Raw genomic sequence first — 15,957 nt, forward strand, 5'->3', positions numbered from 1 at the left:
AATTTTCCTCTTCAGATTCCTTCTTCGTATTTCAAAATTCAGTAATAAAATTTCTCAAAATTTTTAATTCCTTTTTGCATGATGTTTTCAGAAAGATACAAAAACGTATATGCTATTTAATATAAGTATGTATATTTTATATATTTTTATGTACTTAATATAAAAAATATGTGCTTTTGGTGTACGTCTCCAGTGGGTAACTGCGCTAGCACCTAGGTACCAGAAGAGATCAATGTTTTGTTGGAGATGCATGAAAAGATGTTAACTGTCGAACCACAATGTAAAAACCGTTTTTCTCGTTTGGCTGGGATGTGGATCATTGTGCAGAATGATATTCAGAAATAACAAGATTTTTCTATTATAATTCTCAAGTATTACTGCATTTCCTCGTGTATGCCCCACCTGCTTTATAGCACCGGATTCTAAAATTTGTGAAAATATTCGCGTAATGTTCCCTTTCCTCATTGCGTTTAGAGAAGTAGCTTCCTTGTGTTTTAAGGTGGATTCATGCATTTCGTCATACTATAAAGACAAATCTCGCAAATTCTCTGCGAAAGTTACGCCCAATCTTTCCCTTTTGGCTGTTGATCTTTATGTCAGCCTAATACAAGAACCGATCTACGTCAGCGAAGCCTGTACGAACTGATATTCAGTCCACGATTTTACCAAGTCGGCTGCCAATTCACCTTGTCTAATTGTTCATGGATTATTAGAAGCCTAATTAGTAACATAGACCACAATAAGAACGAGCGAGATTTAAGTTATGTTGAAAGTAAAAATGAAGGTATCATACTAGATCTGGTAATGTAAATATTCTGAAGCATTTTTATTGGAATTAGATTTCTTTTAAAGAAATAATGTTGGGATAGTTACTTATAGTTTACCCTTAATTGCCTTTCATTTGTTGTGTTCTACTGTCATTCTGAAATTAAATAACTTTAAAATGATAAAACTAGTAAAAAAGAGGGGAGAAATGCATGGTAATCATTTAAAAAAATTCCTTTTCATTTTAAAAGGTTGAAGTCCTTTTTAACCTGTTTAAACTCAGTGGTACATTAGTATTAGAAAATGAAAATGAAACGAATGATTCATTTATAATAATTTCTCTTATCAAACCATGCATTTCACAGAAGTTGTTGTTAATTGATTCTGTTTTTCTAATTATTATTCTCTTGCATTTTAGGAATCTGAAACCTTAGAAGTGAACAACAATGCTTTGAAAAGTGAGATACACTCCTTAGAAGCTGAAAAAAAAGAACTCATAGACCTGTTGCAAGGCCATCTTCCCCACTGTGCAATGCAGCCACATTCACGAGGTTACTTCATTCGTCCCGATCATATGCCAGGAAGCCATTCGCCATCTTGGTCTTCCGTTTTGGGCTGAGAGAGACAGAATGCCCTTAGAATATTGCTAAAGTTCATTGTCCTGTTAATGTCTGCTGGAAACAAATGGGTTGTGGTTTGTTTTTTTGGATGCAGACACCGGCTCAGGGCAAATGCGACGTTCTCTGTCCATTCGGTAGCTGGAACACGCGATACTTGCGCCATAGTGGATGTTTTCCTATGAAAGGTTTCATCCAGAGCATATGATGATTGTTCAGTCAAGAGTATATCAGCAAAACTAAGTCAAAGTTTAACAGCAAAGTGCTGTCGAGAGTATACGAAAGAGCAAACTGAAAAGAACAGAGAGCCATTGAGAAAGCGAGAAGTTTCAGACACGTGTAAGACCAAAGTATGAGTTCGAATCACCAGACTCTCTTCCAAACATGATAAAATATTTCTAAACTTTTTTTTTCCTTTTTTACAGTTCCACTCTACCATAATTATTTTAGGCCTATAATAATCAAGTATGTTTAGTAATGCTCTATCTTATTGGAACTACAATTCACTGACAACTATAATATTTGAAGATAACATATTTTAACCGTTCTGCATTCCTTCATGAGAGCTAGAAACAAAATGCATCTTAAAATTGTATTGAATGCTGTTTCAAGAGTCGTTGAGACATTTGTTTAATTGTTGTTTTATCTTTTTTATTATTTATAAAATCTTTTAAACTGCATTTCCGAGTCTTATTTACTTCTCAGATTATAAAATTCTAATATTTTCCATCATTAGGAAATATTTAGTTAGGCAATATCGCTACAGAATTTTTTAATTACGGAAATCACTGTGAAGATTAACCATAAAATTTCGTTTTTAAAATTAAATGGAAATAATGTGTTATTTACATAAAATATATAACTTTCTTGTAATAATGATAATAATATGTAAGGTATCCCAAAAATACTGATACTTGTTTTCATAATTTTATTCAGGAAACAGCATATAGTGCAGGGTTTGGGGAAACAAACATTTAATGAAACACTGAAGTTTTTGCAAAGAATAAGTATCTAAATTCATTCTTCCTATAATATGTCATAATTTTTCTTTCCATAATTGTTTATTATTAAATCATCAACTTTTGTGAAAATGAAAAATTTTCTCAGTAAAATATTTAATTTTTTAAATAAATCTCTTAAATGTTGCAGATTAATTATGTCATTTGTAATTAATTGCTTTTATTAAAATAATCGTTATTTCTTTAGAGAAGGGATTCCCAATCTTTTTCTTCCCCCCTTTTTTCCTTTCGACACTTTAAAAAATGGTTTCTTTCATGGACCCCCCCCCGCCCCTTACATTTTCCTATGTAATTTTTTCATAATATACAACATAATCATAATGCAAATAACTGTAAACAAGAATATGAACAAAATTTTTGAAAAAAAGCATTCATTTATTATATGTATGTTTTATTACTTTTTGTATTATTATTATTTTTAACTTTACGGACATAAACAATTTTTTAGAAACAAAATCACAGATTTAAATTGCACAAAAGCTCAATTTTAATTAATGCGATATCCGCACTTGATGTGTTGATGCAATGTTTTTAATATTTGGCATAAAACTGCTTAAATTAATTATTAAATCATCATGTTCAAGAAAATTTAGAAAGTCCCTTTAATAAGTTATCTAAGGACTGTTTCCACTAAGTAAGAAAAGAGAATCGTCAATAATATTGATCAGGTAACAACTTTAATTTTAGGGGAATTTCTTTCGGATGACTTTTAAAGACCAAAACTTAGTGTTTTGAATAAAACTTGATTTATTTGCATGATAAAGCTCATTATCAATAAACAATTAATTAGCAATGTCATTAATATTTTTTAATTACGGTGATCTTGATTATGCAAGTCAATTGCAAAAGCATATTTGGCAATCGATCCTTTGATCCTCACTAACCTTCTTTAAAATTTCATCGATCCCCAGGGGAATGAATAAAAACCCCGTCACAATCTTCCGGTCTAAAGATGTACTAAATTTTTTAGGTTCTTTTAATTATTTTCTTTTATGAATGTATTATTGAATCTATGTGCATTTTGATGCCTGAATAGTTTTAGAGCTGTTTATATGCTGCAAATCATTAAAATTTTTCAATAGTTTGGATCGTGTATCATTTTTTAAGAATCTTTAATGAGCAGAAATTTTCGCTGATGCTTTACCTTCATTACATAAGAAATAACTTCTTGCATAATCTACTCCAATCCTTATTTCAATGTCTTGATTCAATTTCGTTATCTCTTCTCCCTTCGAAGACGATGACACCATAAAGAGGTTGAAGACCCAAACAACGAAAAGAGCGACGATAAGATTGAGTAACGATAGTGAAAATTTGACTATATATCCACGTTTAGTCTGAGATACGTTGTGATCGAGAGTAGAAGTTCATTTGTAGATGTACAGCAAAGTAAATGCTTGGCCTGTTTATTTTAAGGAAACTAGTGTCGTTACGTCACTTTTTATTCATATGTCTGAGAAATGAATTAGTGTTACTCTGACCTAAAAAAATACTTCCTCTCCGAAATGCTTTCCTTAGAAATAAGCTAGTTAGATTTAAACTAACTGATTTCATTTCCTTAACATATTTTCTGCTGTATTATACACTTCTGAATAGCATTGCCATTGCGTGAATAGATTCATAATTCTTATATGAAATACGAACTTGCTGAGGAAATTTGTTTTGATATTCATTTATGAACGAGGAATATATTTTATTAAAACACAGTGGTATTTACTGAACATATAAAGTCTGGATTAAGTTCCTGAGCAGTAACTCGCTGAGAGTATTTAAATTCTTAATTAAAATTCAGCAAAGAAAATTTGTGATTGCGCTACAAAGCGTAAAATATAAATATAAAATCAAAACAACAAACCTGATTCGCCATTTTGTCATAAATATTAATATTGAAGCGTGACATATGCGGTGTTGAGATTGAAGTTTGCAGTTTAAAGTTTCAAATATTAAATTAATTTTTAATTAAATTTTATATTGCCTACCAGCGGCCGAGCGGTAAAGTCGCTGAACACTGGTAGTTCGGTCCGAGGTTCGAATCCCGCGAACGGGCTGGCTGCATGGGCTTTTTCGTGGTTTTCCCCATGTGTAACGTGTATACGAGCCAGTTTCCCTTAGAAAGCCCTCCACGAAGGCATTTCTTCCCTTAGGCAGATAGCCCTCGAGGATTTGCTATAATCACACACACACACCGAATCAAGTTTTATAAAATTAATTTTTAAAAATGTATTTATATGAGTACTTTTCGTATTAGGAATATGCCGTCTTTTTAATAAGCACTTAATTTTTATTTATTTATTTATTTATTTTATTTTATTTATTTTTTTTTTTTTTGAAAATTTCATTCATGCATTAATTAATTTCATATTTTGAGCTTTGTGAATTTAAAATTGGAAAATTTAATACTTAAATAGCACAGTTGTTAAAGATAAGTCCTGTATTAAAATGAAATACAGGTATTCCTCTTGTGACACGGTAGATAGGTCCTAGAATGCGTAAAATTATGTGAAATCTTATATATGAGACTAACAATCAATACATAATTGAAGGCTGCTTTCCGAAAACCGTAATAAACAATACATTTTTTTGATGATTCTCACTGTTGCCTTTGTTACACAGACTTTTGATTTTTAACAAACGATTCAAAATTTGTAATTTTATATCCAAATAAATAACTTTTCTTTTAAAAGTTGTTTTCTTACTTTTAGATATAGTTTGGGACTAAAATGTAATTTCGTAATAATTATTCCTAAAAACGACAAATCAAATGAGTGACACATAACCAAAATAATTTTTAAAAACTTTCTTTTCAAAATTACAACTACATAATTTATGAAAGCTACCACCTGAACGCTTGGAGCACAAGATACATACTACGTAAATGATGTGCACCCCTCAGTTTCAAAAGAACTTCGACATGAAGAGAGAATGCAGATATTCCAAGAATTCATTGTATTTTTGCGGATATAAATAAACAGGTTGTTATTTTGCACTACACAGGGTAGCATATTACGTAACTTAATTTTATAAATATTTAGAATAAAAATCGTGTTATTGAAATACGTACATACATAAAGTGTTGTAAGAAGGTTTATGTATATTCATACACGTGTGCTAGAATGAAACTATGCTGCCGTGCTATACGAGGGTTTCTGCAATTTTCTTACCTGTAAAAGTGAAACCGTGTTATAAGAGAAATACCTGTACATTTTTTAAAATTAATTTATTAGCGTTCACTTAGTTTGGAAGAGATATATGGTGCATCTAGCATTGAAATCGCTACTATTGGCGGGGGTACACAATGTTGCAAACATTGCTCTGAGCCAATTAATATACGTAACCCGATATTCGGGAATATTTAAATATCTAAGTATTGTATTATATACTAATATAGCTTTATGTTCTGTTTTATTGCTTATTATACATGTATAACCATTTTTGTGATTATTTTTTCTATAACTAACATTATATGTAGTACATTCTGATATAAAGAAATGGTTTTATACGTTCATGATCATTTTCATTTGCTTCGAGTTTGCATTATTTAGGGTAAAATATACGTAATGTTTTAAATATAAACTTAATTTTTATTACTTTCGTTTACCTCTTTCGTTACTTTTCATGTTATATTATGTCAATTGTTGATGTATTTCATTTGTTATAAATCATGTATGTGTATGTTATTCACATCCGAAAATATGGGAAATTTTGCTATGCAAATAATATCTTGAGTAAAGAAAATAAGGAAAGAGTTAGTTTTATCCGTAAAAGAAAACGATAATTTTGATAAATTTGATTTGCAGCAACTTTTATTATTATTATTATTTACTTAGCGGCTTCTGAACATTTATGTTATTTATGAGCTTGAAATAATCAAAATATAAAATATAGAAATAATAAATATCTTTTACGGTAGGAAGTTTTTAAACATTCTGATATTAAACACGATTTCTACGAGAAATTTTAATGAGTGTAAAAACTTTGTGCATCCAGTTTAATTTTTGCTACAGATATTTTATTATTTTATATCCTTTTTGTTGTATCATTCCTTTTAAAAGTTTTGATGTTTTTTGATGTTTTATATCTCTATTGTTTTTGCAGTGCAAGCATTTGTCTTACGAAAACGATTATTCAGAGAAAATATGTTATTCCATTTATGTTCCAAACAATTTATATCACATTCAGTCAAGCACTGGTGGTGGATTTTTTATTGCTCTTTTGTCTGGAATTCGTCTAGGAAGGGTAATTTTGCTAAACGCACGATTTCTATATATGTCGCCTTTTGCATGGAAGACATATTTATTCGTTTCGTGTGTGTTATCGCGTTGTTACTAAATTCTTTTTTTGTCGTGCTCAACGATTATATCTAAATGCATCTGTATTTATTAAATTTAATGGCGTATATTGTCATTTTTGCTGACTTGTGCCTTTTATGTATATACTGAACGTAAATTTGTGCCAAAATACCAAGTTGTGTTGTTGTAAGAATTTTGTAAAATTAATTGTATTTAATAAAAGTTTTCTACTTTTGTAAAATGTGTGTTTTTTTTTTAATTTAATTTATCGAACTGTTCTAACATCTTGTGTAATTATCTCACTAATAATCTTCACGAATTAAATTCAGAGATCAAAAGGTTTTAAATAAATTAATGAATTTATTTTAACATTTCTTTAAATATAAATAATATACAGTCATTTGAAAAGTTCAGTGGATTTTTGATGATAAATACAAATGAAGCAGTACTGAAGCATAAGAAAATTTCGTTGAATCACATAAGCATTTTTCTATGACATTTACCAGCAGCTGTAAATTTACCAGCAGCTGTAAATTTACCAGCAGCTGACATTTACCAGCAGCTCTCCAGCAGCTGGGAATTTTTTTTTAAGTATTTGTTCGTAAAGAATTTATCCTGGTGCTGTATGATAATATCCAAAGAAATGAGTTCCATACCATTCAGAGAAAACTGAGGCTTAGACATACAGATATATCATGGCGGTTTAAGTACCCAGTGGTGACCAAGCTATCATATACTGTATTTTTTGGAATATTTAGTCTCTCTGATAGTTTCTGGATTGCATAACATATATTTTTAGAGTAGCTTCTTTTAAGAGGTCTTCATTAACAGAGGATAATCCTCCAGAATGGGTATCATCTTCGAGGCAGAAATTTTCGCCTTTAAACTTCTAATACTATCTTCGAACTGAGTCATCAGAAACAGCACTTTATCCGTACAGGACAAATTTGACAAGCAGTCTGACTAGCATCTTTTCCTTTTTTAAACTAAAAGAGGGTAATGTGACGGGAAGGAATTTTTGAGTTCTTTATCTTAGCACTGCACTGAAAAATGTATTATGCCCACAACACATGCTAGAATTAAATAACGCGAGTAGAAAAGATTGTATTTAAATATCTGTTTCGATCAAGATCACTTATTATCAGCAGTAATAAAATAATTAGAACAAAACGCTTTGCTATCTGAAAAATCACAGAATTTTCAGGATGATATGCATAAAAATATCGAACGAAAAATTACTCAAATCCATAACTGCATATATTTTTGGAATGTAATTTTAAACAGAAATATTATTTCAATTTTTTATTTATAAGAGATAAATTATTTACTCCATTTAAACACTAAATATTTAACAATTCAATTAAAACTAGAGCAGTACAGATGAGATTACCATCAGGCAAAAATTCAAAAACAACAGTGATTTTATCGCAGAACATGAATCAATTACAAAATGTTAACTGAATTCTTTTTATATTACGAAACAGAAGAACTGCACTTTTCATTGAAAATAATAATAATAATAGGCATTTTAATGCAGCAATATATTGCGCAATTCAAATGGTTAAATAGAGATTTCATTAATGTTTGATTTTCTGATACGTGCATAAAACATTGAATTTCTGGTACGTAATGACATCATGTACTAATATACTTCGCAATGGATAAATTAATTGCGGTCGTTTCTTAAGAGCTGCGGTCATAGTTTTAAAAGCAGAAAACTACGCATAACAGCGATATTTTTCAAGCTATAAAAGGTGTATGATTGAAAACTTGTTGCATAATGTATCCATTTGTTGCATAATGTATGCTAATAAACGCTTATAAAAGTCACTACACGAATGTGATGGCACATGACATTGTACTGAAACAAATTTGAAATATTTTAGAATTCAAAATAAAATATCGATTTACTTCAGAGCTAAAAAATGCTTTAATATTTCAAAATTTTGCAATATTTGTACACTAGAAAGAAATATATTGAATTAAACGAAATATTGGATTAAATGAAGTACAAATCGTTAATAATTTAGAAGCAAAGTAATTTTTTTAGTGTCATTTTAACATACGGGCACTAAGCCTATTATTGGGGACTCTGCTAGTATAGAAGTCCATTTCTTGGTATATTTATTCTTATTCTTCAAAGAGCTAATGTAAGTAAGAGCCTCAGAACATTACAAAATTCCGAAAATCTATGTATCTATCAAAATGGCCGACTTTTTCTAGCTTCTTAAATGATTTATTTATCGACCAGCTTAGAAGAACTGGTAAAAAAATTAATCCTTAGAGCTACTAAAAATGAAGTAACCCTACGAAGCATATATTGCGAATACTCGTAATTCATTTGTTTAACACTTCGAGTGCCACAGCAAAATAGGATAAAATACTCTTCGGGCTTTTTTTCTAATTCGAACGTTTTCTTGTCCCATTTATCCTAAAAATTATTTCAGTACCTACTCCGAATGTACTTTCATGAATATTTAATAAATAGATAAATAAACAATAATAAATGGATAAATAATGAGATTATAATTTAATTCATAGTAAAGTAACACAAGAGTTCATTGTCTTGATAATAAAAATTAGTAAAATTAGACAGATATTATGTTGCAATACAAATAGTAAAACAGCATATATAACTAAAAATAAATAGCTTAGTGAATGTATAAACATCTTAAAATGTACATCTAGTCTTGTACTCTTTCAATAAACGACGCATCCCCTTTAATTACAACTTCGTTGTCTTTCTTCATTGTTTGTTTTCTGGAAAAAGCTTACTAACGGTATAAATCTGTGTGTTTGTGAAGCACCGATGACTGATTCCCACGACTTCAAATAATAGAAAACCTGTAATCACATTGGATGCATACGGTTCCGAAAAGTAAGGCGGCTGTCAATCATCGGTGATGCACATTGCAATGAATGTGCTAAGCATGTACAGTTTGTAACTTTCTCTTCAACAGACAAACATGCGCTTCTTTCCTTCCCAAATAAAAATTAGATAATTTGCAAGAAATTATTAATGATTAAATACAGTCTTATATGAACAAAACTTAAAACTCTACATTTTGCGCCTAGTAAAATAATAATATTGTTACGAAATGTCAAGACGCGGTGGAGTAGCTTCCCCGCAAAGCAGGTTTAGGGCTGCCATAAAATGACAAAAGAAGCCAGGTTTGCCACATTTGGCGAGAAATACCCCAGTTGGCGACAAAATTTGCTCTATGCCATGAACCTTCTGGATGAAGAACTTCTGGAAGGAATACTTACCGGTTTAGCCCAGAATGATCTCGAACACAAACCAAAAGTTACATAAACCCTGCTGGTACGCGGAGAGTCAGTTAGACAGTGTGTCTCATCTAGCTAGTTAGTCAGTTAGTCCGTGCGGAGTCGATCGAGTTGATTGTCGGTCAGCGACTGCCGAGTGTATCGTCGAGTGCACCGAAAAAGTATCGCGATTTAGTGCATCGTCGAGCAGAGTGTGTTGAGCTCCGGGAACGACTGACCCGAGGAGTTGGGAACTGTATTCTAGTGTATCGTCAAGTGCATCGCGAGTTGTAGCGTGGAGAATCTCGAGAGTACATGGAGTTCCAAGAACGACCGAGAAGAGTCGGAAGCTGTACTCTGGTGCTTTGCCGTGAAGCTGTCTTCACCGTTATAGTCTGATTGCCTGAATTCTGTGTGGCTGATTGTTACAGCGTGTCTATAGTAGTTCTTCGACGACTTTAAAAACGTGATTTGGGAACTGTCTTGGATAATACTGGCCAATAAAATGTGTTTCGATATTGCCTCGAGTGCTGTTGTCGTTGTTCACTCCAAATCCACACGAACCCATACCGTACGTAACGTAAACGAAGAGCAGAAAAATAACGTAACAATATTTTAACTATTTACAAATCGAATAATAAATTAGAGATCAATAACCTGGCTTCTAATTTAAGTGGTCCCCAATTCTGGCTTATACCTGTTAAAGACAAGTGAATGCTGATAGTCGTCCCGAATTCGAAGCCAGGCGAACGGGTTGACGGTATTTTCCTAGTTTCCGAATGTATAATGTCAATGCAAACGAACTAGTTTTCCTTAGAAGTTCCTTCACAAAAGCATCCCTCCCCTTAGACAGGTAGCTGTTGTGTGTTTTGTCTTACTGAAATAACCTGACCTAAATTAAGCTAATGCGACGAGATTTTGGAGAAAACGCATAAATTTTGAAATATTTAATTTAATTAATTTATAATCAATGTCAATTTTTTTAATAAAGTGCAAAACTTGCATTTCTAAAATATTGCGAATTTAAATATTATCAATTTATGCGTTTTTAATATTGCATTATGTTAATCTAACTAACGGTTATGATTTAGATCCTTACTTCATTTTCCCTACTAGAATGCAAATAAGGGTAAGTGTATTTCAGACAATGCTGTTGGATTATAAACAAAGCGTGCTTCTGTCTGTCGAGACCATGTTACTAGGTTTTCCTAGCTCAGATAAGGTTGTATTATTTTAGGTGGCCGCATTTTAATTGCCGACGTTTAACTTTAACGTCGCCACAAGTGGTTGGCTGATCCTGTTAAACACGAGACGTGCATTTTATGTTAACATTCTGATTCTTGAGAATCTGTAGTTCTGTCTAGACATAGCGATAATTCGCTGTACGTCTGTTAGGAGTTTGATACCAGTTTATGATACCAAAAAAAGGCCAAACTCTGTATATTTGCTAAATGTTTATTACACCTGTAATAACGAATCATAGTTCTTTGAATAATCCTCTTGCAGTACTTGGTTCTGTCTAATCATAAAATATAGCTATAGGATTTTTTTCATCCAGGGTGATAAAAGCTTACTTGAATGAAAGCTTAAACAAAGCAATTTGATATGTAATTATTATTTAAATATTTACCATAAAGACAGCGGAAAGTTTTTGTATTTATCCAAAGTAGCTTATCACACGGACATTAAGTTTAAATGACAACTAGCGGGCAAGCCCGCCAGCTGAGCTGGCTGAAGCCCGCTTTTCATTGTTCGTTTTTAAAAGAATTCCCATGTTGAATTTCGCCTATATTCGAAAGTTGGACCGAATTACCAGTGTACGTCGATTTTACCTTTGCTGCGGCCGCTTTATTAACGTATGCATTCACAAGCTACTGCATACATGATTGAAAACTGCGTAGCCTTTGCTGCTTGAGTAATTAAAAGCTTTTATTTTACCCTTATAATCAAGATAAAAGCTTTTATTTTTGAGTTCATTACCTTAATATACACTGAATGCATTATTTCAGTTACACATAATATACTCAATGCATAGTTAGCCAGGTTATTACAATATTATTTTGACCTTAATATACATAAATAGCTAAAATAAATTAAAACACTATGCAAATTATACTAAAACATACATTTGAGATAAAATATCCAGCTTATGATGAATGTTGAGTAAAAGCTTTGTTTTAAAATGAATTCTTTTGGATTCCTTTTGCGCACTTTCGAAGAATTGGAAAAGTTTTATTGAGACATTGATTTAGAATAAAAAATTGCAGTTTTGTTCTCAGGGAGAAGAAAATATATAAATTGAATGAAAAATGAGCATAAAAAGTCAGTCATAACATTTTAGAGATTGCATAGTAGTCACAGCTAGAAAAAGGTGAACATTTTTTAGGTTCAGTGCTCTTTTCTGGGCTTTCTTTTTTAATTTAAATGTTCTCGTTACAGTCATATGTCATTTAGCAATAGGAATATTTTAACATTCCCTTTTAATAATTCTATATAATTTTTTGCGTAATATTTTTAATATCAATAACAATATTGAAAAAATAGTACCTAGAAATATTTTCTACAAATGGATACATAAGGGACTTATCAAATATTATTCATCCAATATATGCATGCATCAGCCTTTTTAGAGTAAATTAGTTTCTATCATTTAATTCACTTATAAGCAGTTTCTTCATTTTACTTCTACACTAAGCTAAAAAAAATCAATCCTATTTACAATAAAGATCATTTGGAAATAAGCGATGTCCAGATTTAGCCTTTCCTAAATCAACTGTAGCCAGCCTGCCTTATACCCTATTACAGCCTGCCAACTGTAACCCAAACTGAAGTATTTCTTTACCATCCTTCACATTCTCTTCTTTTCTCCTTGTAATTTTCCCTGTGTGTAGCTTAAACACGAATTAATTTCTCTTACAAAGTTCTCCATGAAGATATCCTTTCTCTTAAGCAGATAGTTCTTCTGTGCTTTCCTTCTCCTCTTTCTAAAGGCAGAAAGTATGAACTGAATTCTGTTTTTGTCGGGGGGGGGGAATCACATGATTTTTATAGACCCGGTTTGAGACTTTTTCGACAAATAGATTTTAATAGTTTTTCACAGTAGTCAGGTTTTTACAAAATCATAAAGTGTATTTAAGTGGATTTCTATCTTTCGGGTAAAACGAGATTAAAAATTTCTGCAAAAATACTGTAAGTTAAAGTTAAAATCAGAACAATGCAGTTTTATAAATACGTTACTACCCTAATACGATAAACCACACGTAACGCAGTGTTATTCAAAGCATTAATTTTACCTTGCTAATTTTACACAAAGTGATGTAAAAACAAAGATTGAATTATAAATGAGATAAGGAACTATTTTCATTAAAACTCACCTGGAAATAAATTTCCAAGTTTGAGTTGAAAACAAGCTGAATCGGTACTAAACCTTGAAAACTTATTAAAATCGCATTTGATAATAATAAATTTACTACAAATATTTATAATAATAAATTTACTATAAAAATCTGATGTGTACACCACATGACTTCCTTGTACGGAATATTAAATTATACGCATTTTTTCTTGCATTTCATTTAAACTTATTGGATTGAATTAAATCTACTTCGCGGACAGCGCATAAACCACAATAGAATAAATGCATTCTTTAAAATTCACTCTAGTATTTGTTTATCATAGCAACACTCTGGCGCTAGATTCACTTAACACTATTAATAATTATATAAGAGTTAACTTATATATTTCGTTCATATTATAACTCATAATGCACAAAATTTATATCATTTAAAGAATAGAATTATCTAATCGTTGCCACATGTTCTATTCAAATACTATAATAAAGCTAGAATGATGTATAAAAGAAATTAAGCAAACAAAACAAAAAAGAAACAGTTTTTCACGGACCATTGAGTATTTCTCATTTAATTAATTCAGTTCTCACTTCACAAGAAGGCAAAAATACATAAAAACTCAAAATATCTATATTAAAAATTACGAAGTAAATCTTAAACACTTATTTCCTCGAAAAAATTCCAAAAAGAATTAAGCATGATTTAATTGGCAATAATAAATGAATGCGTTATCTTTGTACTTGCGAAGCTAAGTTTCTCTAGCTTGGCAACAAATCCACTAGTCTTCTGTTTCGAATGTAAACATCAATAGCCGCCATTAAAAACAGGCTTAGCGGCAATTAAACAACTTTAAAATTGCTGATAATTCTAAAAATATTGCACACAGATTTACTAAAGGAATAAAATCCTTAACCGGAAGATAAAAACAACATAATTCAAACATTTTTAAAGCAAAAAATGTACAATTTACAAACATATAAGAGTAAAGAAACTGAGATCACTGAGCCGGGTAACAGAGTGGATATATATTTTTTATATACGTTTGGTGCGGCCGATTGCAACCAAAATACGAGGTGCACATCTACATGTTATAGCAGTCCTATATACAAAATTTCAACGTTCTGAGGCTACTCGTTTTTGAGTTATGCGAGATACGTACGTACGCACGTACGTACATACGTTCGTACAGACGACACGAAAAATTCTCTTCAGAATTAATTTTAAAGCAGTTTTATAATTTTTTGGGGGAAAAGAGTATTTTATTCTGTCCTTACGTACAGATATCGCGCAAAAACATCGTTAAATTGCATTCGATAGCGGTCAAAATGGACATTTTCGTTGAAATATGCTGCCTGAAACTTTTCGCGATTACAATACTTCCGTTTTACTTCGTGCAAGGAAGTAAAAATTACTTTTTTAATTTATATTTATTTTTTAGCAATAAAATCACATTATGTCATCAAGATACAAAATGAGAATTAATAGAAATATATATATAAAAAAAAAAAAAGAAGAAGGAAGGAAGGAAGGAAAGGAAAAATTAAAATCGTGTAATTTTTTAAAATCTGCAATAGTTCTTTTTTTTTAATTTTATTCTATACCAAATTTATCCAATGTATTACTTATGCATTTTCTTAAATAACACAGTGCTCAAAAAGAATAATTCAGTCTTAAGTAAGTTAATTCCAGAAATAGCTTGTCAGATACGATTTACTATTAAACTGAAGTACTATTAAACTGAAGATTCATCAGTGCTATTTCCGCAACTGTGCGTGTTATTCCATAAAAATCCACTGACATATTGTGCAAAACTAAGTATTTATGAATTACAAGTAGACAGGCTTTGGGCCTAACTTGATTTAGACAGCAATGATAGAACTGCTTGGTTACAAGAAACATGGAGTAACTTTATATTAATGCATATCATTATCTACTTAAATACATATAAACTAGCATAAGAAATGCATCTGTCATTCCATAATAATAAGGGTACATTCCCATGGTCATAGCATTACAAAGTGTTGATGAGAAGCAGCGAAAAGCATGTTAGCAAGGCAAAGGGAAGCATAAGAAGAATAAGATTGTGCTAGTGATGTTACACATTAAGATTAATGAAGTTGTATATACTCAGCTAGAGGAATATCGTATAGCGTAATTGCTACTGATTAGTAAAAGTTTTGAATTAATTATAAAAAGATTAATGATTTTACTATCACTTTTGCAATTATGTAACTACACGCAGGGGCATAAGTAGAGAGGGCGTAGGAGTGGTCCTCTTCGGGAAGCACAATTTCAAAACTGGCACTTTTTGCCAGCAACATTATATTTTAGAGTTAGTCAGGTAGGTGGAGAATAGAAATTCTTTGAGGTAGGTGAAGAATGATTAGATTCGAAATTGTCATACGAAATAAAATTGAGAAGAAAATGTGTTTTTATTCTAGACAATGTAATCAAAGAAATCACCACGTCATTTCAACAACCGCATATTTTTAGTACGTATTTTTTATTCAGCCTAAACTTTTGAATGCAAATTAAGAATATCAACTAACTTATTGTATATCAACGAAATTCGTTAAGAAAGATGTGTTTCAGGTATTATTACCGTTATTACTGAGGAATCCACATAGGAACGTGAAAGGCGATCCTTTCAAAC

General features: G+C 31.1%; 1 protein-coding gene across 3 annotated transcripts in view; it reads left to right on the forward strand.

Annotated features, from left to right (window-relative positions):
- Positions 1-6,931, forward strand: part of LOC118196290 (uncharacterized) — a 208,566-nt gene extending 201,635 nt beyond the window's left edge. For all 3 annotated transcript variants that reach the window (XM_035367718.2, XM_035367713.2, XM_035367726.2), the window contains one exon: positions 1,184-6,931. In XM_035367718.2, the coding sequence (XP_035223609.1) occupies positions 1,184-1,384 (201 nt within the window). In that variant the 3' untranslated portion in view covers positions 1,385-6,931. The remainder of the gene's footprint in view (positions 1-1,183) is intronic.
- The last annotated feature ends 9,026 nt before the right edge of the window (positions 6,932-15,957 follow it).

Source organism: Stegodyphus dumicola, chromosome 12 (genome assembly GCF_044657685.1).
Source record: "Stegodyphus dumicola isolate Sdum_Otavi_A_Nest chromosome 12, ASM4465768v1".
Taxonomy (NCBI): Eukaryota; Metazoa; Arthropoda; class Arachnida; order Araneae; family Eresidae; genus Stegodyphus; species Stegodyphus dumicola.